The 24110-nt window shown below is 41.6% G+C and overlaps 1 protein-coding gene across 2 annotated transcripts in view; it reads right to left on the bottom strand.

Moving 5' to 3' along the window:
- The window catches only part of MTG1 (mitochondrial ribosome associated GTPase 1), a 197817-nt gene that overhangs the window by 67178 nt on the left and 106529 nt on the right, over positions 1–24110 (bottom strand). For both annotated transcript variants that reach the window (XM_069240823.1, XM_069240822.1), the window contains exon 5: positions 7600–7680. In XM_069240823.1, the coding sequence (XP_069096924.1) occupies positions 7600–7680 (81 nt within the window). The remainder of the gene's footprint in view (positions 1–7599; positions 7681–24110) is intronic.

The raw sequence follows: 24110 nt of genomic DNA, 5'->3' as shown, positions 1-24110 counted from the left end.
AAAGTTATGCTCTCATCTACATTCCACTCCATGTTAATTTCAGACCATGATCCATTGGAGCTCGTCTTAGATTGGGCTCCCCTACACCTAAGCTTCATAGGTGGTTCTTCCCGGCCTTTCCTACAAGGGATGGTCTCCTGCACGATGAACTATAAACAAATATTTCCAATTGAATATCCTGCACAACACTGATCCCTCTAACAACTGGGATGCCTTTAAAGCAGTAATTAGAGGAAAATATATTTATCTAATTACGCGTTTATTAAACGGAAGACCTGAGAACAGCTGACTCTAGAGACTGAACTTAAGACTGTTGAACCGGATTAGAAGGACACTCCAGAAAAAAGGTCAAGGGCCTCAGGGGGAAATTAAATGCCATTTACACTAATAGAGAGGAACACACCCTACTTCACCTAAATCTACAAGCAAGGTGGGCACACACTTAGGACAACAACTGCGACTCAAACATGAGAAGGACTACATTGGTTCTTTGATCAATGACTTTGGGAGACCAGATTACAATCGAACAAGATAAAGCGAAAACCTTTCATGACATCTATAAAAAAATATATATATATCCGATGCTCCTGATAATTCACTACAAAGTATTTAGAAGTGGTTTATTTACCCTAGGTGCCCAAAGAACAAAATTTTGACTTAAGATGTCACAGAGGAAGAAGTCCAACTAGCAATATCTGCTCTGAAAATACATAAATCCCCGGACCCAACGGACTGCCCAATTTTACAAGACCTTTAGCACTGCCATAATTCCACCTCTAACACAATTCTTTAACCATATAATATTAATTTGCAAAGTCACTCCATCCATGAGTGAAGCCTTAATCACAGTAATCGCCAAACAAGGGAAGGACCCCCACTGATGCGCCTCATACAGGCCAATAGCGTTACTGAATCTAGATGCAAAACTGAACTCCAAAATACTTGCAACTCAACTGAAAACTATCTTACCTGATCTTATCCATCCTGACCAATCGGGATTTACAAAAGGCCGAAAAAAACACATGATAATTTACACAGAATCATCCACCTGGTCGAGAAGGTAAGTAGAAAGAAGATCCCGGCCCTCCTGGTGGTTCAAGACGCAAAAAAAATCCTTTGACTGGGTGGCATGGTCTTTTCTTTTCTGCACCCTGCAAAAGTTTGGGTTCAACAGACAATTTATAAGGATGATCTGGTTCACCTATGCCTCCCCCTTCTTGCGAGTAACAGTTAATGGAGTAGGCTCTGATTTCTTTCAACTGGAAAGGGGCACGCGTGTCGGAGCTGTCTGTTGTCTCCGCTTTTATTCGCTTTTAGTATAGAACTATTTGCCACCAAGGTAAGGACAACACCTGAGATCCAGGGGATCACCTTCAGCCACGAGGCCCATAAGATGTCTTTTTTTTTTTACATACAATATTTTGCTATCACTCACTACTTCTTATTCCTCTCTCGAGGCCCTACAACATGAACTAGCTCAATATGAATACGTCTCCGGCTATCGAGTAAACCTCCATAAATCATTTCTCTTAAATCTGATGATTCCCTCAACTGAAATGATTTAGTTGGCAGAATCAGTTCCCTTCACTTAGGCAAAAAGATATCTGCTCTACTTGAAAATTAAGATTACACCTAGGACTTACTGATCTTTATAGCTCCAATTTCCCTCCTCTTCTCAAACAAGTGCAAGCAGACCATAAACGCTGGGAGCCTCTCTGTTGCTCCGGCTTGGCAGGATAAAAGGAATCAAGATGAGAATTCTGCTCCTCATTCAATATCATTTTCAGGGACTTCCTATAGAACTTCCATGTGACTGCTTTTCATCGCTCCGCTCTCTTCTCCAGAAGCTTCATATGGCAAGTTTGCAGAGTGTGTCTTCCCTATAAGACGCTAAGACTCCCAAAACAAGCAGGTGGGTTGGCGCCCCCAGACTTTTTACTGTATTACAGGGCGGCTCAACTACAAGTGATCAAAGAATGATCAGCGACAGAATCTGATAAGCACTGGCTGCATGTGGATAGAGCTGTGACAGGCTGTTACATATGGTATGTGTTGTGGAAACCGAAGGCAGATATAACTCTTAATGCTTATCTTAGCACTCCTATGCGAACCACCCTCAAAGTTTGGGACGTCATAACTCGGACCCAACATTAGTCGACCTTCCCCTCCCCCTACAGCCCCATCCACTTTAATCCGGCCTTTCTGCCAGCACAGAAGCCAGGTCCCTTCAATCAATGGAGGACAGGAGGTTGTATTACTATCGCTGATCTTTTCCATTCTTACTTTTGAAAATTGCCAACAAAACTTTGGCCTCCCAACCTCAGAATGATATTGACACAACCAACTTCATCACTGGGTTCTTTACTCAGCTATTCGGCAGGCTGGTACCACAGAACTGACTGAGTGAAAACATTTTCTGTCAGGCACAAGGAAGCAGAGGGGTCCTCTCTTTTCTTTATACGTATTTACTTACTACCACTTCAGAGCCATCACCACATCACATTAGCTTGAGACTTAGATTCTGGAAGATCAGATCCCCACTAAACAATGGCAGAAGCTTGGGGGGGAGGATTATAACTAGATCCAATCATTCCCTTGAAGCGGGGGAAGAACACTACAAAATATTATACAACTGGTATTTATACCCCACAAAACTGAAATTGTAACATATCCCAATAATTCAGATCTCTGCTGGAGAGGCTGTGGCCTACTAGGATATTGTAAACATATTTGGTGGGACTGCCCTACTATCAGACCTTTCTGGTCAAAATTTCTAGCACAAATTAAAACAATCTTGGGATACCCAATTCCCATCACGATGGGCCTCACCCTTTTGGGTCTAAGGAACGAGACCCTAAAACAGCAAACTGCGATTGAGCGCCCCATTTTATGACTGGTGCTTGGAGCGGCTAGGACCTCATTAGCAGAGAATTGGAAAACACCCACAGCCCCATCCATCACACAATGGACCACCAGAGTGTGGCATGCACTGACGAATGAAAGAATGGCAGATGTCTTGACTGACATGCACAAACATTTTGAATACAAATGGGGCCAATTTGTCCTGTTTCTCTCCCAAGGACTCTCTCTTACACCTTGTGCTTGATGTGGCAGAAGGACGCCTTGAGGGCTAACTGGATTGCTGGCAGCACCAGGTAGTTGATAAGGAGACCCTGCTGATGGGGTGTCCACCTACCGAGAATAGTGAAATCTTGTAAGTTTGCCCCTACCTGGTGAGGGAAGCCTCTGTTATGATGGTAAACTGAGGCGCTGGGTTGAGAAAGGGCTGGCCTTGCAACAAGTTCTTGCTGTTCCAGCAATACAAGAGGCCATCATGCCAAGTAGGTGCACGACCGTCCTGTTACTTTGCGATTTGTATGAAGAAGGGGAGATCAGCGACTGAAAGGCTTGCACTCTTGCAAGGCCTGGGGTAGGCTTTCCCAGTGTCAGAGTTGAGTACCGACACCAAGAAAGGCTGGAATTTTGTGGTATTGATGGTAATGTCCAGGGCATAAAGTAGATCTATTGTGGCCTGTGTGTGAGCCAAGCACTGCTGTTTGGTTATGCTCTTGCTCATCCAGATGTCTGAGCAAGGGAAGACGTGGACGATGTTCCTCCTGAGATACGTAGCTACCACAGCAAGACAATTTGTAAACACCTGGGAGCTAAAGTGATGCCGAGGGCCAGCACTTTGAACTGATAATGCTGGTCACTTACCACAAAGCAGCGGAAGCGGTGATGTGCAGGGTGGACTGGGATGTGAAAGTAGGCATCCTTTAGGTTGAGTGCCTTGTCCTTATTCAGCACAAATAAGTAGCTGAATTAACACCCAGTTCCTACTTCTGAAGCTGGAACCCTCCCTATTGCCCTTTTGGCAAAAGGACAAGCACTTCCTGACATAAAATGGACATGATGGTCCTCGGGCAACCACCATGAAGGCAGTGGAAGGTGCTGTGGGGTAGAGAGAAATCGACAATTTGTATGACACACTTGTCCATTGCGACAGCCTACCACCCCTGGAGGAAATATCAGATCATGTCTCCGATGGGGTGGCTGTGTGTTGGCAAGGGCACACTAAGTAGTTTTGTGATTGCAGCCACTAGAGTTGTGGGGAACTGAGTTGCACATTGGCCCTGTTGACCACAATGTCGGTGGGCACCGCGGACTTGACCATGAAAGGGATGGGATGCCTGGTGGGCTGAAGGAGTAGTTTGGTGTTGAAAAACATGAAGCCTCTACTATAGCCATGAAGAAGTTGAAACTGCTGGTGGATTTCCTCATGAAGCAGACTGGCCCAAGGAATGCACTTTCGCTCTGCTTTCTTTAAAGCGCTCAAAGGCTGCATCTCCGCTTTCCACAAAAAAACTGAATCTGTTTGAGGGCACGTCTTTCAAGATGCCCGGACGTACTTGGGAGAAACCTGTGGCTCTCATTTAAGGGTGATGATGCATAGCCTACACTGGTGCCCAAGGCACATCCTAAGCAAACAGTCAGGTCCAGTCCAGAGTGTATTACAAACTTTGCCGCGTCCGATTCGTCCTGAATAGCCTCCTTGAGAGACGCCTTAAGGTAATCTGGAACAGAGAGTAAAACATGAGTCACCGCATCCCAAAAATCATGAGAATAAGAGCCCAGGAGGCAGCTGTGATTTGACCAATTTAAGAGCAAGGATCTGGGGAGAATATGCTTTTGTCAAAACCCCCAATTCTCTTGGACTCACAATCTGCAGAAATGGTACAGAAAGATGTTGGATTGGCCCAGCTGATGGAAGCTTGGACCATCAGGCTCACTGGAGTAGGACGCAGTATTAGAAAAGCAGGGTCGCAAGTTGCAGGGCGATGAGGGTTTCAAACAAGGCTTGGCCCGGGTGCCCAAAAGAGTGTCATTAAGCGCTTCATTAAATGGCAACAGTGGCTAAGTGGGAGCCTGACCAGGTTGAAATACGTTTTTTGGGACATTAGTTTTGACTTCCACGGATGGTAGTTGCAAGTGTAGTCCTTAAATTGTCCTGCGCATCAAGACAGCAAAAGCAGCAGTTTCTTGTGTAGCACAATTTGGGAAAGTCACAGGACCAGAATCAGTCGAAGTGTCAAGCCCTTCGGTATCCTGTAGCTCCTCATGTCAGTTGTCGTCAGCATACTGGAGAACATAGTCATCCTCATAGCTGTCGTTCTCTCAATCTGTTCCACAAAGATTATGTAAAGTCTGGGCCCTACCATAAAGTAAGGGCTACTTGCCAGAGTCAGAGGGGCTGGCAAAAGTTTGCACGCTGGATGGCGCAGAGCATGACTTCAGCTGAGGTCCTAGCGAATTCGGTTCAGAGTCAGATAGTACTATAAACTGTATAGTCTCATTCGGCGGTGATGGTGTCAGCATTGTGAATGGTGTGGTCTCAGTTTGGTGGCGCTGAAGTTGGCAACGAAGTCAGTGCTGGACCTGATGTGGTTCAAAGAGACACAGCAGAAGCCAAGAGTGGACCAGCCAGCGGAAGTCTGACTGGAGGCCCCTGATGTTCCTTGGGGCCCTAAGGTGTGCCAGAGGAAACCAGTAAAGTGACAAAGATGTGCAGCTTAGCCTCTTTGAAGACTCTACTTGCTGTGATGCTACCTACAGACCTGGGTATTCTGCATGAATCGGGACCGGGGACAAAACTGACAACAATGGAGATCAGAAACGAGACCGAGATGCACAATGACACCCTAGTGCCCTCTCTGGAATTCAGGAGTCGTAGGAAGGAGCCATTTTCTGCTTGGATCTTTTGTTTGTCCTTTAATTTTCCCGAGAACTTCGACCCCAAAGACTTATGCAGGAATGACTGCAGGAGCAGAAACTGGATCTTCCTTTTGACTTCAACTGGTCACGACCCAGAGTCTTCTTGTGCTTGATGACAAAGTTTGACTTCATAGTCCCATATAGGTTTTTGGCTTCAGCTGTGTGCTGTCGCCACAAGCCATGGAGTCGTGGTTTGACCCCAGGCATCACAATCTGACTTTATGTGGTTCTGTCACAGACATTTGGTGAGACAAATCTTGTCATTTTAGGAGGTGACATTTCCCTTGCACACTGGATAATTTGTGGGTAAACCTCTGGACAAAAGAACTGGGACAATCTCAGGATCTGTATCTGAAGGAATGAAAACAAAAGAAATGACGTCAGTATGCATGAGTGGTGTTTATATGCAGCTCCACGAGTCACTTGCAGAGTGGGTTGTGCAGCTCTGCACCAGCATTTTTCCAAACGTAGCCAGTGTACTGGGGTACTGCGGATACATTTCTGGATCCAGTCTGATGCCTCAGGGAGTATTCATAAGGTGATAAATCAGACACTCAGAACACAAAAGGTCCAAGGACCTGTTATTTCAGGAATGCACAGAGTGAAAGGCCTGATAGAATAAAACCTATTGTGTACAGGGAATCAGATTTCAAGATCTATCAGATGCAGATCCTCTGAGCCCAGGGCTCCCAAATTGTGAAGGGGTACGAAGCGCAGGACACTGAATCCCAGGCTTCAGAATTCCATACATACAGGAACGCAAGACCCTTAGGTAATTTAATTGTTAAAAATTCCATAGGAGCAGGGTTTTAAGGTTACACTGTACATCATGCACCCAGCTACAGTAAGAAGTCCAGTAGACAATTGTAGGGCCTCACGTACTTATAGGGCTTAGAGGAAAGCCACAAATGGTAAAGTAATACAGCACTATAGAAACTGTGGCAAAGTATCCTAGTCACAGTGTACCTCAAAGGAGAGGAAGAGGGCTTTGGGAATAGTTATGGAGCCCTAAGGAAAACTTGCACGACCTAGAGAGGAATGTAAGGGTAAAACAGAATTCACAGAACCACAGGACTAAGTGTGTGGCCCCCAAGGGAGATTTACAGAGCCAACAGAACAGACAAAATGTTTACAGTCTAAGGCCTGAAAGAGACCCTTATATATCCTAGCTAGAACCTTGCAGCCCCACAGAAGAGTTGTAAAAACCTAAAAAAAGAGTCATGTGGCCCAAAAGAAGTGTCAAATGAAGCAGGAAAGAACCACTGCGACCCCCAAGGGAAAGGCAAAAGGCGTTTTGAGACCCTAAGGGAGGGCGACGTGAATTGTAATGAGGGTCAGGGAAGGTATGTAGCCCTTAGAATGTGTTGTCCAGGCCAGATACACAGTTAACTGAAGGTTAGCTGGGAGGAAGTAATAGTCTTGCATGGATGAACTTCAACGCCTCAGTGAACAGCCTCAGGGCCATATGGCATGGGTGGGAGTGCACCATGTATAGGACGTACTGGGTGTGTTTATGAAAAAATTACAAGGCAATACGAGAGAGATGGCAAATTGTTGCAAGGCTCAAAGTGGGAGTGTTGCAGGACCTGTGGCAGGGGCAGACCAGAGGATTGCTTGGTGGGGAGGGGAGAAAGGAGAAGTGGAGAGCACCCGGCAGGTTTCCAAATCAGAAAAAGGTTGCAGGTCTATTAGAACCAAACCTCAAAATTAATCCACTTCCCAAATAAGAGTCACAGGGCCCCAAACAGTGTCCAGCGGATTTGTACTCAAAGAGAACAGAATTTTCATGCAGGAAAAATCTTATCTTACGGTTTCACCTTCACTCACCTTGTCAATGTTTTCATCTTTGACACAATTTGTGAAAATCACTTTCTGGGTGCCTTCAAGCTCCAGCTGTTTCAATATTTTCTGAAATGCCATGACAAAGAGAGATAAATATAGGTGTTTCAGAACTGCATGCAGGACATATTCTCACTCAAGGGCTTCCAAATGCTGCAGAGGTAATCAAACTGACTTGGTTTCTAACACAAACAAAAATGCTCCCAAATTATCCATCTCCCTCTGCTCTTGGGAGTAGCAAACTGACAGCTTCTCTGTTCATCAGAGGCATAAGTGGCAGTGCTGGTAGAACCAGTGACCCGCTTGTAATAGGAGGGCAGAGGTACAATCACATGCAAAGCTCTTTCTCTATCACTGCCACAGGGAGAGAGGTGAGAATGTAAGGAGTACCTCTGCCTCTCTCACAGCACAGTTGTCTAAGTGCCAGAAACAGAAAAGACAAGAAAATAATTTCCCTTTCATCCCAACCCATCCACCAACATTATAATATCTTAGGATATATATTTATTTTGGTCTAGAAATAAGCTTTCAAGTTTCAAATTAGGGCATTATTGACCGGCAACAGACCTAATATCGACATATTTGAGGACTGGAGTAATAGCAGCATTCCTTTTAATAAAAGATAAGTAAGCCATTTTTTTGGACAAGATTAAGTTGACCACATCTTGAACTAGGAGTCTGATACATATGTCCCGGCCAAAACTGAATAAAGTTAGTATATCTTTCTAAGGTCCAAAGCTTGCCATTTGTTGCAGTAACAGTAGGACAGCGGTGGTGCATGGCTAGCCACTTACCAAGATGCCCAGAGCTCCACTCTTGCTTAGTTTCTATGCCTCATTGTTGCATTAACCTGCTAAGCAGCTCAGGTAATTGAAGGGCTCGGTGTTGTCATCTTCACAGACACCTCTATAGGGAAAATATCAAATCTGATAAAGGAGGGAAGGGGCACAAAAGCACACTGGCCCTCAGCTTCCTTGTGCCCAACAAGGCCTACTCTCCCTCGGGGCATTTAGAATAGAACTACAAATGTTTCCGAACAATGAACACAGACACACAGCAAACTCATATAGACTAGGCCACCTGGGCACCTCACCTCTACCGCCAATCTGGCTCAACATTACCCACCAGAAACATACAGCTCTCAAATGGCTACAACTGTTGACACCGCTACCTACCGAGAGAGAAACTGAAAAAGCTGCAGCTGCTCAGTGCAGTGTCAAGTAGATGAGAGGAGGCAGAATTGACACATTAACTCACCGGCCCTAATGACCCAATCCAGTCCAGCACTTAAAAGTGAGAGATTTCGCCATCAACATCAGGCTACAATACAGTAATCATTTAATGGGCAGATCACCAGATGGCCACATCTCCTCACGCTATCAGCCTACCCCAGCTGCTCCCTCTGACACACATGGCAACATTCTTTAGCTTCTGCAGAGAGATGCACTTCATGATGTGATGTGATATCCAATGTCAAGGGCGTTTACCAAACATGAGTGCACACATGAGGTCCAATACCTTCCAGTGATGTGGTGCCCATTGGTTTAGTGAGTCTTGCAACATCTCTACCATACCATACTCTTGAACCCACTTTGGAAGTCAGACACCTACCATTACTTATGAAAGCCCACAATACTAACTATACCCCAAAATCTCATTCTCAGTAAAGCATATGGACAAAAATGAAATCACACAACTGAAGGAACAGTCCTTGATTTCTAGGAATCTTTTGAAAGACTACAGAACTTGTACTTCAGAACTTCACTTGCTACAGCATTAAGCGTGACAAACTGGAAGGTTTCTGGAGATCACTGCAGCCCGTTTTAATTCCAATTGTACGTATTAACATTTTTAGTTTAACCTTAAAGCAACTAACAACTGTCAGAACCCCTTTCAGAGGCCATCTGGGACGCAGCGGCTATTGGGCCCAATCGTGGAAGTTGAGGAATTTTACTCCTGATATTCCAGGGCCCGACTTACGTTGGATCATGAGTAACTGGGCCGAGTACCCCTTCTACACTTGACTCTCAATGGTAGTGGATTAACAGTCTAAGGCTCCCTTGTGTGTGTGGAGGGGGGTAGAATTGTAGACAAAGGTGAGCAAACAAGACTGCCAATAAATCAATGTCCAGTCAAATACTTGCTTTTATAAGAAAAAGTTGTACTTTATATCCAACTCTACAATCACTAAGGAATAACAGCATTCATATGCAGTAACACAATACCCTTGAAATAAGGGCTCTAGCATTTGTAAAGCAAATCCCTGTCCTGCCATATTCATAATAACATGATAGGTGTTATTCCCCATTCAATCGTGGCCACATCCAATGAATGCTCACTAGTAGTCTGTACTTAATTGTTCCTCTTTGATTCTTTAGAAATTAGTCAGTCAGTCAGTCAGTCAGTCAAAATTATTTATTCGGCATTATGCCATAAAAGTACAGATACATTGTGTCTAAAATTTTAAATAGTTAAAATGCAATGCGAGTAGGCTAAAACAATCATAGCGAACATTTTCCACTAAGCAAAATTACAGAGCTATTTACACTACCTATGTACTATTTCCATCAGCCAGAGTGTGTAAAAACTGCAGTAGAAAGGACACAAATAAGAATGCAGTAACTTATATATAATAAATACCTCAACATCAAGAAATAGCGTGTACTTCCAACTTATATAATATGCAGCTACTTCCACCAGTTCATATCGGTTCCTAATGACAATACGAGAGCTGATAAAATTTAAAACAGAATGACACATTTGTATTGATGACAGTCTTTGAACGCTAATCAGTGCTTCTTTATGAGAAGTAGATAGCAATTTGTGCAAAACAGGCAATATAAAAACATGTCTAGGAGTAGAGTAAAGTGAACAGAATAAAAGGAAGGGCCACATGCTTTGCTTGGAAAAATTATCACAAGGGCAATTCGGGCGCGTTTTTTGCCAGGTACATTGCTTTGGGAAGGCCACTCTAAAATGTATCAAGTTTAATCTGAATAAAACAGGAAGGGAATATAGTGAAGAACTAGGGAACAAGATTAAATACGGTTCTATAAAAATCGAAGTTGAAATCTGGACATAAGGATCAAATGTTTTTAGTTTCAATGCCACCTGATATCTAAGGTTCGATGTGTACTCCATATATCTATTTTTAACCAATTCCTTAGCAATAATAGGCAAGGACTCAGGGTTAGTAAACATATTCTCCAACCCTAAATTCCGAAAGGAAATTTGCAAAAATGTAAGCCACGGAATTCTATTCAAATTAGCTAATTGAATACAATCGGTCAAACAGACTTGTACCAAACTAGCTGCAGGATTTAACCAGACTTTCAGCCACAACAGAAGTGGGGCGACACCAATCAAATCCTCAATGTGCTGTACTCCCAATTCCTCATTGCCTGATGATATTTGCCACGTTCTTGGGTACCAGTAATAACCTGTGAAGGAATTTATCTCTGCACGTTGTAGGAAATTAGATTTGCTATAGCCCCACAAACCCGCCCCATAGATGGCTGCCGTTACACATTTAGACTTATAAAGCATAACAGTTTGATGGACTGGTCTGTATCCTAGTTTACGTGCGAAACTAAAAATCGCTTCCAGGTTTCTCACCATTTGTTGGGTCTTGAAGGTGAGATGAGAATTCCATGACAAAAAAGAGCTTATATTCAAACCTAAGTAGCAGAAATCTTTTACTTTATTTATAGTATTTCCGCCCATTCTGAAACGTTTAGTTTGAGTAGTCAGACATCAATTCTCTTTATTCGGTCGAAATTTAGACCATTAGAGTACAATCATCCAAACATTAATACATAAAAAGAAAAAATATATACAAGTGAATGATAAAACTATAAATAAATATTAAGAACAGGGACAACCATTGACTTCTTTACAAAAAATAGCAAGAAACTTTCATGCCTGCTTAAACCAATCAACAGCACATTATAACAAACTCCTACTCAAGGCTAATAAATTCCCATTCGCATCTATGAAAATGGGATGTACTTTAAACCAATGATACATATATAAAAATATAATCGCATCAAAACTTCGATGTAAGAATAATTTCAGATCTAATAATCTAGGTTTCAATATACCATTTCCTATAAAGGAATACATTTTGAAACCAAAGCCGTTCCTATTGAAAGATTCTAATACTAACAATCCACAGTGCAATATACTATCCTACAGTGAGTAAATTTATGAATAAATGCTATGATCTAATCATAACAGTCTAAAGTGCAATGTGCTGCTATACAATAAATAGGTTAATAAATCAGTACTTTGGCTCAAATTGACCTTAATCCCTTCGCTGCCAGGCCTTTTCCCCCTCCTGTGCCGAGCCTTTTTTTGGCTATTTGGGGCAGTTTGCGCTTAGGCCCTCATAACTTTTTGTTCACATAAGCTACCCACGCCTAATTTGCATCCTTTTTTCCAAAATCCTAGGGATTCTAGAGGTACCCAGACTTTGTGGGTTCCCCTGAAGGAGACCAAGAAATTAGCCAAAATACAGTGAAAGTTTTGTTTTTTTCAAAAAAATGGGAAAAAAGGGCTGCAGAAGGCAGCTTGTGGTTTTTTCCCTGAAAATTGCATCAACAAAGGGTTTGCGGTGGCAAGATCACCATCGTCCCAAATTTCAGGAACAGGCATACTTGAATTGGAAAACCCCATTTTTCAATATAATTTTGACATTTTACTGGGACATTCCCCATTTTTACTATTTTTTGTGCTTTCAGCCTCCTTCCAGTTAGTGACCAAAGTGGGTGAGAAACCAATGCTGGATCCCAGAAATCTAAACATTTCTGAAACGTAGACAAAATTCTGAATGCAGCAAGGGTTCATTTGTGTAGATCCTACAAGTGTTTCCTACAGAAAATAACAGCTGAAATAAATAAATATTGAAATTGAGGTAAAAAAAATAGCAATTTTTCTCCACGTTTTACTCTGTAACTTTTTCCTGCGATGTCAGATTTTTTAAAGCAATATACCGTTACGTCAGCTGGACTCTCCTGGTTGCGGGGATATATAGGGCTTGTAGGTTCATAAAGAACTGTAGGTACCCAGAGCCAATAAATGAGCTTCACCTTGCAATGGGTTTTTATTCTATACAGGGTATACAGCAATTCATTTGCTGAAATATAAAAAGTGAAAAATAGGTATCAAGAAAACCTTTGTTTACAAAATGGCCACAAGATAAGGTGTTGAGAAGCAGTAGTTATTTGCACATCTCTGAATTCCGGGGTGCCCATACTAGCATGTGAATTACAGGGCATTTCTCAAATAGAGGTCTTTTGTACACACTGCCTTACATTTGGAAGGAAAAAATGTAGAGAAAGACAAGGGGCAATAACCCTTGTTTTGCTATTCTGTGTTCCCCCAAGTCTCCCGATAAAAATGGTACCTCACTTGTGTGGGTAGGCCTAGCGCCCACAAAAGGAAATGGCTAAAAACACAACGTGGACGCATCACATTTTTTCACAGAAAACAGAGGTGTTTTTTGCAAAGTGCCTACCTGTGGATTTTGGCCTCTAGCTCAGTCGGCATCTGGGAAACCTAGCAAACCAGCGCATTTTTAAAAACTAGACACCTAGGGGAATCCAAGATGGGGTGACTTGTGGGGCTCTGACCAGGTTCTATTACCCAGAATCCTTTGCAAACCTCAAAATTTGACTAAAAAAACACCTTTTCCTCTCATTTCGGTGACAGTAAGTTCTGGAATCTGAGAGGAGCCACAAATGTCCTTCCACCCAGCGTTCCCCCAAGTCTCCCGATAAAAATGGTACCTCACTTGTGTGGGTAGACCTAGCGCCCACGAAAGGAAATGCCCCAAAACACTATCTGGACACATCAAAATTATCAAATACAAAACTACCTGTTTTTGCAGGGGGGCACCTGCGTTTTTGGTCTTGGGCTCAGCAGCCTTCTAGGGAAACCTACCAAACCCAGACATTTCTGAAAACTAGACACCCGAGGGAGTCCAGTGAGGTGTGACTTGCGTGGATCCCCCAATGTTTTCTTACCCAGAATCCTCAGCAAACAAGTGCAGCAGAATTTTTATCGGTATAGATGAGACAATGCTGAGTGGTAGGAATTTTGTGGATTCCTGCAGATTCCGGAAGGTTTCATCACAAAAACGTGGGAAAAATGTGTGATTTCCAGCAAAGTTGGAGGTTTGCAGGGGATTGTGGGTACAAAAATGGTGCTGGGTGTATGTGAAACACACCACCTTGGAATCACCCAGATGTTTCGTTTTCAGATGTGTCTAGGTCTTGTGGATTTTTCTACATGGCAGCGTCCCAAAGTCCATACAGTGCAGCCCTCACCATTCCAAGTGGGACGATTTTGAGAGTAAGCCAAGTTCTCATGGCCCAAATGTAAAACTAAAACCCAAAATAATCAAATGTCTTCATGCTTGCTGTGGGATAAGATGTTTTAGAGTGCGGGGGAGAGCTGAAATACTGTTACCCCCTTCAGTTGAGGTGGGGACGTAACCAGGCCCATACTGGTTGGTAGCCACCACCCCAATATTTTTTGTTTTTTTAAAATTCCCTGGCATCTAGTAGACTTTCTACCCCCCGGGGTGTGGATCAGGGGTAATTGCCCCATCTGCCCACTAGTGGGCAGAACAACTTTGGCCCCATTTATTTGGGGTGGGGGTATGGCCATACCCCCACCCTCTTATTTTTGGAGAAAAAAAAACTTCCCTGGTCTCTGGTGGGCTTTCTGCCCCCCTTGGGGCAGATGGGCCTTCCAAAAATAGGCCCATCTGCCCCCAATGTGGGGCAGATATGGCCAACAGTAATGTGTCCCCATGGGGAGCGACCTTTACCCAAGGGGCTGCCTCCCTAAAGAAAACACATGCATACACACACACCAATCACTGGTGCCTAAGTGGTTTCTGCCCCCATGGGGGCAGATTGGCCTAACAAAAATTGGCCGATCTGCCCCCAAGGGGGACAGAAATGGTCTAAATACAATTTGCCCCCCAGGGGAGTGACCCTTGCCTAATGGGTCACTCCCCATCTCTGAAAAAAAAACAAAAAAAAACAATTGCCCTGGCGCCTAGAGGTTTCTGCCCCCCCCCTGGGGGCAGATCGGCCTAATAACAATTGGCAGAAATGGCCCAAAATACATTTGACCGCCCGCCCAGGGGGGCAGAAATGGCCTAAAATAAATTTGACCCCCCACCCCACCCCCGGGGAGCTCCCCTTGCCTACGGGGTCGCTCCCCTTGTGTGACACTGGCGTAAAAAAAAGATCGCTGGTGCCTAGTTGTTTCTGCCCCCCTTGGGGGACGGATTGACCTAAAATCGGCCAATCTGCCCCCAAGGGGGGCAGAAATGGTCTAAATACAATTTTCCCCCCAGGGGAACGACCCTTGCCTAATGGGCCGCTCCCCATCTCTAAAAAAAAACAAACAAAAAAAAAAAAACACCCTGGCGCCTAGAGGTTTCTGCCCCCCCCCCCCCCGGGGGCAGATCGGCCTAATAACAATCGGCCGATCTGCTCCCAGGGGGGCAGAAATGCCCTAAAATAAATTTGCCCCCACCCCCCCAACCACCTGGGGGAGCAACCCTTGCCTACGGGGTCACTCCCCTTGCGTGAAATTGGCGCAAAAAAAATAATAATCCCCGGTGCCTAGTTGTTTCTGGCCCCCTTGGGGCAGATTGACCTAAAATCAGCTGATCTGCCCCCAAGGGGGGCATAAATGGTCTATATACAATTTGCCCCCCCAGGGGAGCGACCCTTGCCTAATGGGTCACTCCCCGTCTCTAAAAAAAAAAAAAAAAAAAAAAAAAACAAACAAACAAAAAAAATGATCCCTGGTGCCTAGTGGTTTCTGCCCCACTTGGGGGCAGATTGACCTAAAATCGGCCGATCTGCCCCCAAAGGGGGCAGAAATGGCCTAAATATAATTTGCCCCTCCAGGGGAGCGACCCTTGCGTAAGGGGTCACTACTCTTTCGTGAAATTCACGAAGAAAAAAAAAAAAACCTGGTGTCTAGTGGTTTCTGTCCCCCTTGGGGGAAGATTGGCCTCCTAAAAATAGGCCAATCTGCCCCCTAGGGGGGCAGTAATGGCCAAAATATAATTTGCCCCCTAGGGGAGCGACCCACCTCTAAAAAAACAAAAAAAAACAAAAACAAAAACAAAAACAAAAAAATGATCCCTGGTGCCTAAAGGTTTCTGCCCCCCAGGGGGGCAGATCAGCCTAATAATAGCTCTTTTCTGCCCCCAGAGGGGGCAGAAAAGGCCTTTAAAAAAATGCCCCCCCCCCACCCCTGGGAGCGACCCTTGCCCAATGGGTCGCTCCCTCATGCCAATTTCCTAAACTAAAGTCAATCCCTGGTGTCTAGTGGGTGCTTGCAATCCGGCTCCTAAAACGCTCAGAGAGACTTCAAAAGGAAGGAAATTAATTTCCTCCCCTTTGAAGCCTCTCCGGCCTCCTCCACGTGATCGGAAGAGAAATGCTTTTCATTTCTCTTCTGATCACCCAGCGCGATGGGAGGAGGCCTCTGTGATTGTCAGCGCGTGATTGCGCGCTGACGTCACGGGGGGTGGGGGAGTCGGGTGGAAGGGGAAGGGTTTCCCCTTCCATCCACGACCGGGGGGTGTGGGTGGGGGGCCCATGGGGGGAGCGCTAGTGCTCTCCCCGGTTTTCCTTTTGGGTGCAGGACGAGGTGATCTGTGCCAAGGCACCCAGGAACCGGTGCCTTGGACGAGATCACCTCGTCCAAGGCTCCAAACAGGTTAAAAGCTAAAAAATAATAGAAACAGGTACTTTTATTATCGTAATGTTGACACTGTAAATTGCACTAAAATTGATAAGAGTTTCGTCTCTGTGACCAATGAGTAAAAACTGGGAAGAGAGAAAGAATCATTAAAAAAGAAAACCATTATCAACTATTTCCCCCCGTTATTCCTACTGTGTGACTCAGCAAAAAAAATCAGGCACTGAGAGTAGCCCATTACGGATGGACCAACATTTTGCGACCACGCTTACAACCAATACAGATGAATCGTATTTACAAATTCTATAGGCGTCAGCGCGGTCATATAGTAACAAAACTTTGCACAACTGGATGATCCATTTTTCCCTGGGTCTCTTGTACAGGGGGCAAAAAAACAGAAGGTGTTCAATCGATTCCTCCAATGTATTACATTTTAGACACTTATTTGTCTCAGGACTATTCTTCGACCATCGAGCAGTAAAACTGTTGACTGGTAAAGTTCCATATCTGAACTGGAGAAATAAAACATGGGCATAAGCAGGTATTGGGAGATCAAAAAATTGCTCAGGCCAAGGTTCTTGTTTTACAAGCAGGAACTCAGAAGTTAGCCTACCTACCCCATTACTATGGAGGATCTCTGCACTGGCCGTCTCCCAATATCTTTGTTTAATTAGTAAAGTAGCATTGGAATGAATTTGACTCAGGTTTCTCCCAAAAGTGGGGGAAAGCCAGTTCCCCCCAAGCCAATTTCATCTCCTTTAACCAACTGATCTTTTTCCAGATATGCTGGGTCTTTAGAAGATCTTTTATTGCCTCTCAGAAAGTTTCCAGTTCTTCCATTTTCCATAGACGAATCCAATATAAGAGAGGTCTTAAGCCCGCTACATCTTTAATACTATTTGTTCCGAGATAAAGCCTGAGGGGGATCATTGGTGTAGCCTTCCCCAACCTGGTTATATACCTAAAAAAGTAGTTCTCTTTAATTTGGAGGGCATCCAACTGCCTTTGGGAACCCCATAACTCTGCCCCATACAGTGCAGCACCTCGGATTTGGACTTTATATATTTCCAGAATATGATTCAAAGGTGGACCAGCTATAGTCCTAGCTTTACGACCTAGGTTCCCCCCTCTTTGGCATATAATATGTGCCCCTTTCCTGATAGCTGCAGCCCAGCTACCCGAATCCATTAATCTGATCCCCAAGTAATCATACTCAGTGACCCTTTCCAAAGGAATAGAATTAAATGAAATGGTCACCTTTGCTTTTATTTTCTTATTTTGCAATCCCATAGGAGTTTTAGCTAATAGGATGGTATCATCTGCATACAATAGACCTGGAATTTTCTTACCTGCCAACTTAGGTGAGTCATTGTTGCAATTGGTTAAATATTTGATGCAGTTGTTTATATGTATATATATATATATATATATTACATCAAAAATTAGCAGTGCACTCCAACAAAGTACGAGTAATTCTTAGTTTAATGTGAAACAAAAAGAGCAGAACAACGCGTTTCGACCATTAGGTCTTTCTCGAGTTCAAACATCCAATTCACACTGCAAAACTCTTTTATAGTGAACACTTTTGTACCATAATAATGCATGCTGGGAATAATAGTTCATACATAAGTAACTGAATTCAAAGCAAAAATTCCACAAATAAATTTCTTTACAAGGAAATACAATCATATTAGAATTCTATGAGAGTTACTTAAAATAAAACAAATCCACTTCATTTTCATTTCCACTTCAATTTCTTATTTATAATTAATTAATTAATTTAATAAATCCCCAAATTTTTAACATATTTTTTTGTTGTTGTGTATTTTAATCTCGTGTGAATTAGGAATTACTTTAGAAAACATTTTTTATATATAATTATTGTTGTTAAATGCTCACAAAATAATTAAGACAGTTGCTAATTTTCTCATCACAATCAAAGCATTATATGATATTACAGATTTTTTATATATAAATTGTATTTGAATATCTGCCTATAAATGAACATAAAGTTCTTCATCATTATTAATCCCAAAAGGGGCCTTAGTTTTCATCTGAATTATGAGTCTCGATTCTAATTGCCTCAGCTTCCTAACTCGGTCCCCCCCTCTTTCATGATCCGGGACATGATCAATACCGTAATATCTCAGTGTTTTCCAATCACTTAGTGTATGTGTATGTAGATGTCTGGCTGTAGCATATGTGTAGTCTTTATGAGTAATAGCTCTGATATGCTCTAGGATTCTTTTCTTTAAAGCACAAATTGTGCTGCCAATATATTTGAGGCCACAATGACATTCTATGATATAAACTACATATTTTGTATTACATGTGATTTTTTGTTTGATAACCCATTCTTGTCCATTTAATAATTTCACTTTTTTCATTGATTGGCCTATTTTGCATGCTTTACAGGAGTTACATTTAAAGAAACCCTTTTGCTCCACCTCTAGCCAATTGCTATCTTTTTCTAGTGCAAGGTGACTTTTTACTAATATGTCCTTGATGCTCGGTGCCTTTTTATAGGAAAACAAAGGTTTCGAGCCTACTATGGGTCCTAAATCTGGATCTCTACTTATTATTTTCCAGTGTTTACTCAAAATATTTTTAATTAATGTACTCTCTTTAGTATACTGCATGATCATTCGCACTGTTTCTTTGGATTCTCTTTCTCTTTTGTTAAATAGAAATTCTTCTCGTTCTTTGGACTGAATAAACTTTAAATTCCTCTTAGGGATCTTTTCATTATATCCTCGAGCTTTAAATCTCTCATATGTTTCATGAAGCTTTATTGATAGGTCCCTGTCATGAGAACAATTCCTCCTCATTCTGATGAATTCCCCCAGGGGGATACTGTTTACCAGAGGTTTGGGATGAAAACTTTCACCATGTAACACACTATTACATGCAGTATCCTTACGATATACTGTAGTTTCAATTTTGTTGTTTTCAATATAAATAGTAATGTCTAAAAAGTGTATAGATGTTTTACTGGTTTCACATGTAAATTTCAGACCCACCTCATTTCTGTTTAAAATATTAAAATATTGCATGAATTCATCCTTAGACCCATTCCAGATTATAAAAAGGTCATCTATGAAACGGACCCATAGTAATGCTTTTTCAGCGTATTCCTCATTGTTTTTATTCCAAGCTATCTCCCTCTCCCACCATCCCATTACTAGGTTGGCGTAATTTGGAGAAAAAGAGATGCCCATAGCTGTACCGCATAACTGATGATAAATCTCATGATTAAATATAAAGATATTGTTGTTTAAACACATATCAATCATATCCAATACCATTTTTGAATGTTCTAATTCTGAGATGTTACGTTGTTTCAAAAAATATTCACAGGCATTTAACCCAATTGTGTGATTAATAGATGTATAAAGAGAAATCACATCTATTGTGACAAGTAGATAGTCCTCATGCCAGTCCAAATCTAGTAATATTTTTAAGAGATCTCCAGAGTCCTTAATGTATGAACTAAGTGTCTTAACAATTGGGGCTAGATAAACATCTACATAATTGGATACTCTTTCAAACAATGAATTACATGCCGATACTATTGGTCTTCCTGGTGGCGACGTCAATGATTTATGAATTTTTGGTAGGAAATAAATCGTAGGTAACGTTGGATTCTCTTTTTTCAAGTAAATATACTCCTCATGATCAAGTAACAATTGTTGATGCCAAATACCTAGTTTTGTATGTAACATACAAATCATGTTTTTTATAGGATTTTTTGTCAATTTCTTGTATTCAGCTGGATTCCTCAGTTGTCTATAGGCTTCCGTCATATAATCAGATGTATTTAGGATAACAACATTACCTCCTTTATCCGCTGCTTTTATTATGATTTTATTATTAGCCTTTAGACTTTTCAGTGCCAACCGCTCTTTTTTAGTTACATTTTCTGAATTTCTACTTGATCTTTTATTTTGAAGACGTTCCAGATCTTCTAAAACTAGTTCAGAGTATAAATCTATCTTGTTGCCTGGTAAAAGTATTGGACAAAACTTAGATTTTTCTTTTAACCCAGATGGCTTATGACATTTTGTATTGATGTCTAGTTGCTGTAAAACTTCCATCTCTGTATAATCTTCATCTTGTAAATTATGAGTTAAATCAAACAAAGTTTTGAGATCTATTGCTTGGTCAATTTTTAGTGGGGTTTCTTCCAATTCCTCCGTGGTGTCCTTTTCAGGAGTAAATACTGGCTTTTTCTTTTGCTGTGTATGATATTTTAGCAATTTTAATTTTCTTACAATCACACAATTGGGTTAAATGCCTGTGAATATTTTTTGAAACAACGTAACATCTCAGAATTAGAACATTCAAAAATGTTATTGGATATGATTGATATGTGTTTAAACAACAATATCTTTATATTTAATCATGAGATTTATCATCAGTTATGCGGTACAGCTATGGGCATCTCTTTTTCTCCAAATTACGCCAACCTAGTAATGGGATGGTGGGAGAGGGAGATAGCTTGGAATAAAAACAATGAGGAATACGCTGAAAAAGCTTTACTATGGGTCCGTTTCATAGATGACCTTTTTATAATCTGGAATGGGTCTAAGGATGAATTCATGCAATATTTTTATATTTTAAACAGAAATGAGGTGGGTCTGAAATTTACATGTGAAACCAGTAAAACATCTATACACTTTTTAGACATTACTATTTATATTGAAAACAACAAAATTGAAACTACAGTATATCGTAAGGATACTGCATGTAATAGTGTGTTACATGGTAAAAGTTTTCATCCCAAACCTCTGGTAAACAGTATCCCCCTGGGGGAATTCATCAGAATGAGGAGGAATTGTTCTCATGACGGGGACCTATCAATAAAGCTTCATGAAACATATGAGAGATTTAAAACTCGAGGATATAATGAAAAGATCCTTAAGAGGAATTTAAAGTTTATTCAGTCCAAAAAACGAGAAGAATTTCTATTTAACAAAAGAGAAAGAGAATCCAAAGAAACAGTGCGAATGATCATGCAGTATACTAAAGAGAGTACATTAATTACAAATATTTTGAGTAAACACTGGAAAATAATAAGTAGAGATCCAGATTTAGGACCCATAGTAGGCTCGAAACCTTTGTTTTCCTATAAAAAGGCACCGAGCATCAAGGACATATTAGTAAAAAGTCACCTTGCACTAGAAAAAGATAGCAATTGGCTAGAGGTGGAGCAAAAGGGTTTCTTTAAATGTAACTCCTGTAAAGCATGCAAAATAGGCCAATCAATGAAAAAAGTGAAATTATTAAATGGACAAGAATGGGTTATCAAACAAAAAATCACATGTAATACAAAATATGTAGTTTATATCATAGAATGTCATTGTGGCCTCAAATATATTGGCAGCACAATTTGTGCTTTAAAGAAAAGAATCCTAGAGCATATCAGAGCTATTACTCATAAAGACTACACATATGCTACAGCCAGACATCTACATACACATACACTAAGTGATTGGAAAACACTGAGATATTACGGTATTGATCATGTCCCGGATCATGAAAGAGGGGGGGACCGAGTTAGGAAGCTGAGGCAATTAGAATCGAGACTCATAATTCAGATGAAAACTAAGGCCCCTTTTGGGATTAATAATGATGAAGAACTTTATGTTCATTTATAGGCAGATATTCAAATACAATATATATATAAAAAATCTGTAATATCATATAATGCTTTGATTGTGATGAGTAAATTAGCAACTGTCTTAATTATTTTGTGAGCATTTAACAACAATAATTATATATAAAAAATGTTTTCTAAAGTAATTCCTAATTCACACGAGATTAAAATACACAACAACAAAAAATATGTTAAAAATTTGGGGATTTATTAAATTAATTAATTAATTATAAATAAGAAATTGAAGTAGAAATGAAAATGAAGTGGATTTGTTTTATTCAAATAACTCTCATAGAATTCTAATATGATTGTATTTCCTTGTAAAGAAATTTATTTGTGGAATTTTTGCTTTGAATTCAGTTACTTATGTATGAACTATTATTCCCAGCATGCATTATTATGGTACAAAAGCGTTCACTATAAAAGAGTTTTGCAGTGTGAATTGGATGTTTGAACTCGAGAAAGACCTAATGGTCGAAACGCGTTGTTCTGCTCTTTTTGTTTCACATTAAACTAAGAATTACTCGTACTTTGTTGGAGTGCACTGCTAATTTTTGATGTAATATATTGTTTATGGGTTGGTTCACCCAGAGCGGTTGCACCGGTACCTTTGAGCGCGGCGCCGTGTACACTGAACCGCTTTGTTTTTCGTATATATATATATATATATATAAAAGAAAGAGGGCAGGTGCTAAAACACAGCCTTACCTGACTCCTCTTTTAATAGCAACTGGGTCAGATAATTTGCCATCCTTGCCAATCCTAATTTGGGCAAAAGTGCTTTTGTGGAGTCGAATTATGAGGTTTAGAAGACCTTTGGGGACACCCATATTAGTTAGTGTCAACCAAAGTTTGTTCCTAGGTACCAAGTCAAAAGCTGCTCTAAGGTCAACAAAGGCCACATATAGGTTCCTGCCTCCAGCATCCACTATCTTCCATTTGATTGCTAAGAAGCTCAGGACCTGACCTATTGTGCTAACCGCAGGTCTGAACCCAGCCTGTAAATCAGAGATGGCTCCATTCTCTATTATCCACTCATCTAGGTGGGACAAAATCTGCTTTGCAAACAATTTCTGAAGATTATCGAGTAGACATATTGGACGATAATTAGAAGGCACGCTAGGGCTGCCTTTTTTAAAAAGGGGGACTATCTTGGCTCCCTTCCATGTCCAAGGAATGGGTGCTCCTGCGGCAACTGCATTACAGACCAGGTTTAAATAAGGAGCCCAGATTTCAGGGTTCAATTTATAAAGATCACCCAGGATTTTGTCGAGACCAGGGGCCTTCCCCCACTTCAAAGAAGTTATTACTGCCTTGGTTCTCTGCCAAAGTAAATTTAATTATGGGTACATCAGATTCCCTGGTTCCGACCAATTCCCTGAGGTTTGATGTATCTGCCTCTAAATAAAGAGACCCAAAATGTTTTAACCATGTTTCAGGGAGGATTGAAGTACCAGGCAGGGGCCGGGAATCACCACTGTCGCTTGAGATCAACTTCCAAAACTTGGAAGTGTCATTAGCTCTTGCGGAGTCCAGAAGGGCAGCCCACCTCGCCTCCTCCTATCTCCTACGGGCCTTGATAAGTTCCTGTTTATAAGTCACTCTTGACTGTCTTATGGGCTCTCTTACCCCCCCTTTGCAAATCCCTCAGTAACTTGAGCTTTGCTTCCCTGCATGAATGATTGAACCACCTCTCACTGTGCTTATTCTTAGGTTTAGCAGTCATTTCTTTAAAAAATATTTTTTAAGAGAATTAAATAATTCTGAATGGGCTGCCATAAGCCTATCCCCATCCTCAGGTAAATGGACCATATGCTCCATTCGTTCTGCTAGTAAACTATTTATCGATGTGAGGGAACCCAATGAGGAACCAACAGCATTCCACTTGATGTTACGTTTATTATTGGTCATGACAAGATGCTGTACATAGTTTTTGGGGTCGGAGGCTTCAAATATAGGCAACAGACCCCTGGTGCATAAAACTAATGGTTCGTGATCACTTTCTTCGTGTTCCGTTACCACCATATCGAGCATATGTTCCCACAAACAAATATCCAATAAAAAGTAGTCGATATGGCTCCTATAAGTTCCCCGCCTAAAAGTGGGGCGT

The sequence above is a fragment of the Pleurodeles waltl genome, chromosome 6, assembly GCF_031143425.1.
Source record: "Pleurodeles waltl isolate 20211129_DDA chromosome 6, aPleWal1.hap1.20221129, whole genome shotgun sequence".
Lineage (NCBI taxonomy): Eukaryota > Metazoa > Chordata > Amphibia > Caudata > Salamandridae > Pleurodeles > Pleurodeles waltl.
The sequence above is the reverse complement of the archived record's forward strand: the minus strand, read 5'-3'. Positions and strand labels throughout refer to the sequence as shown.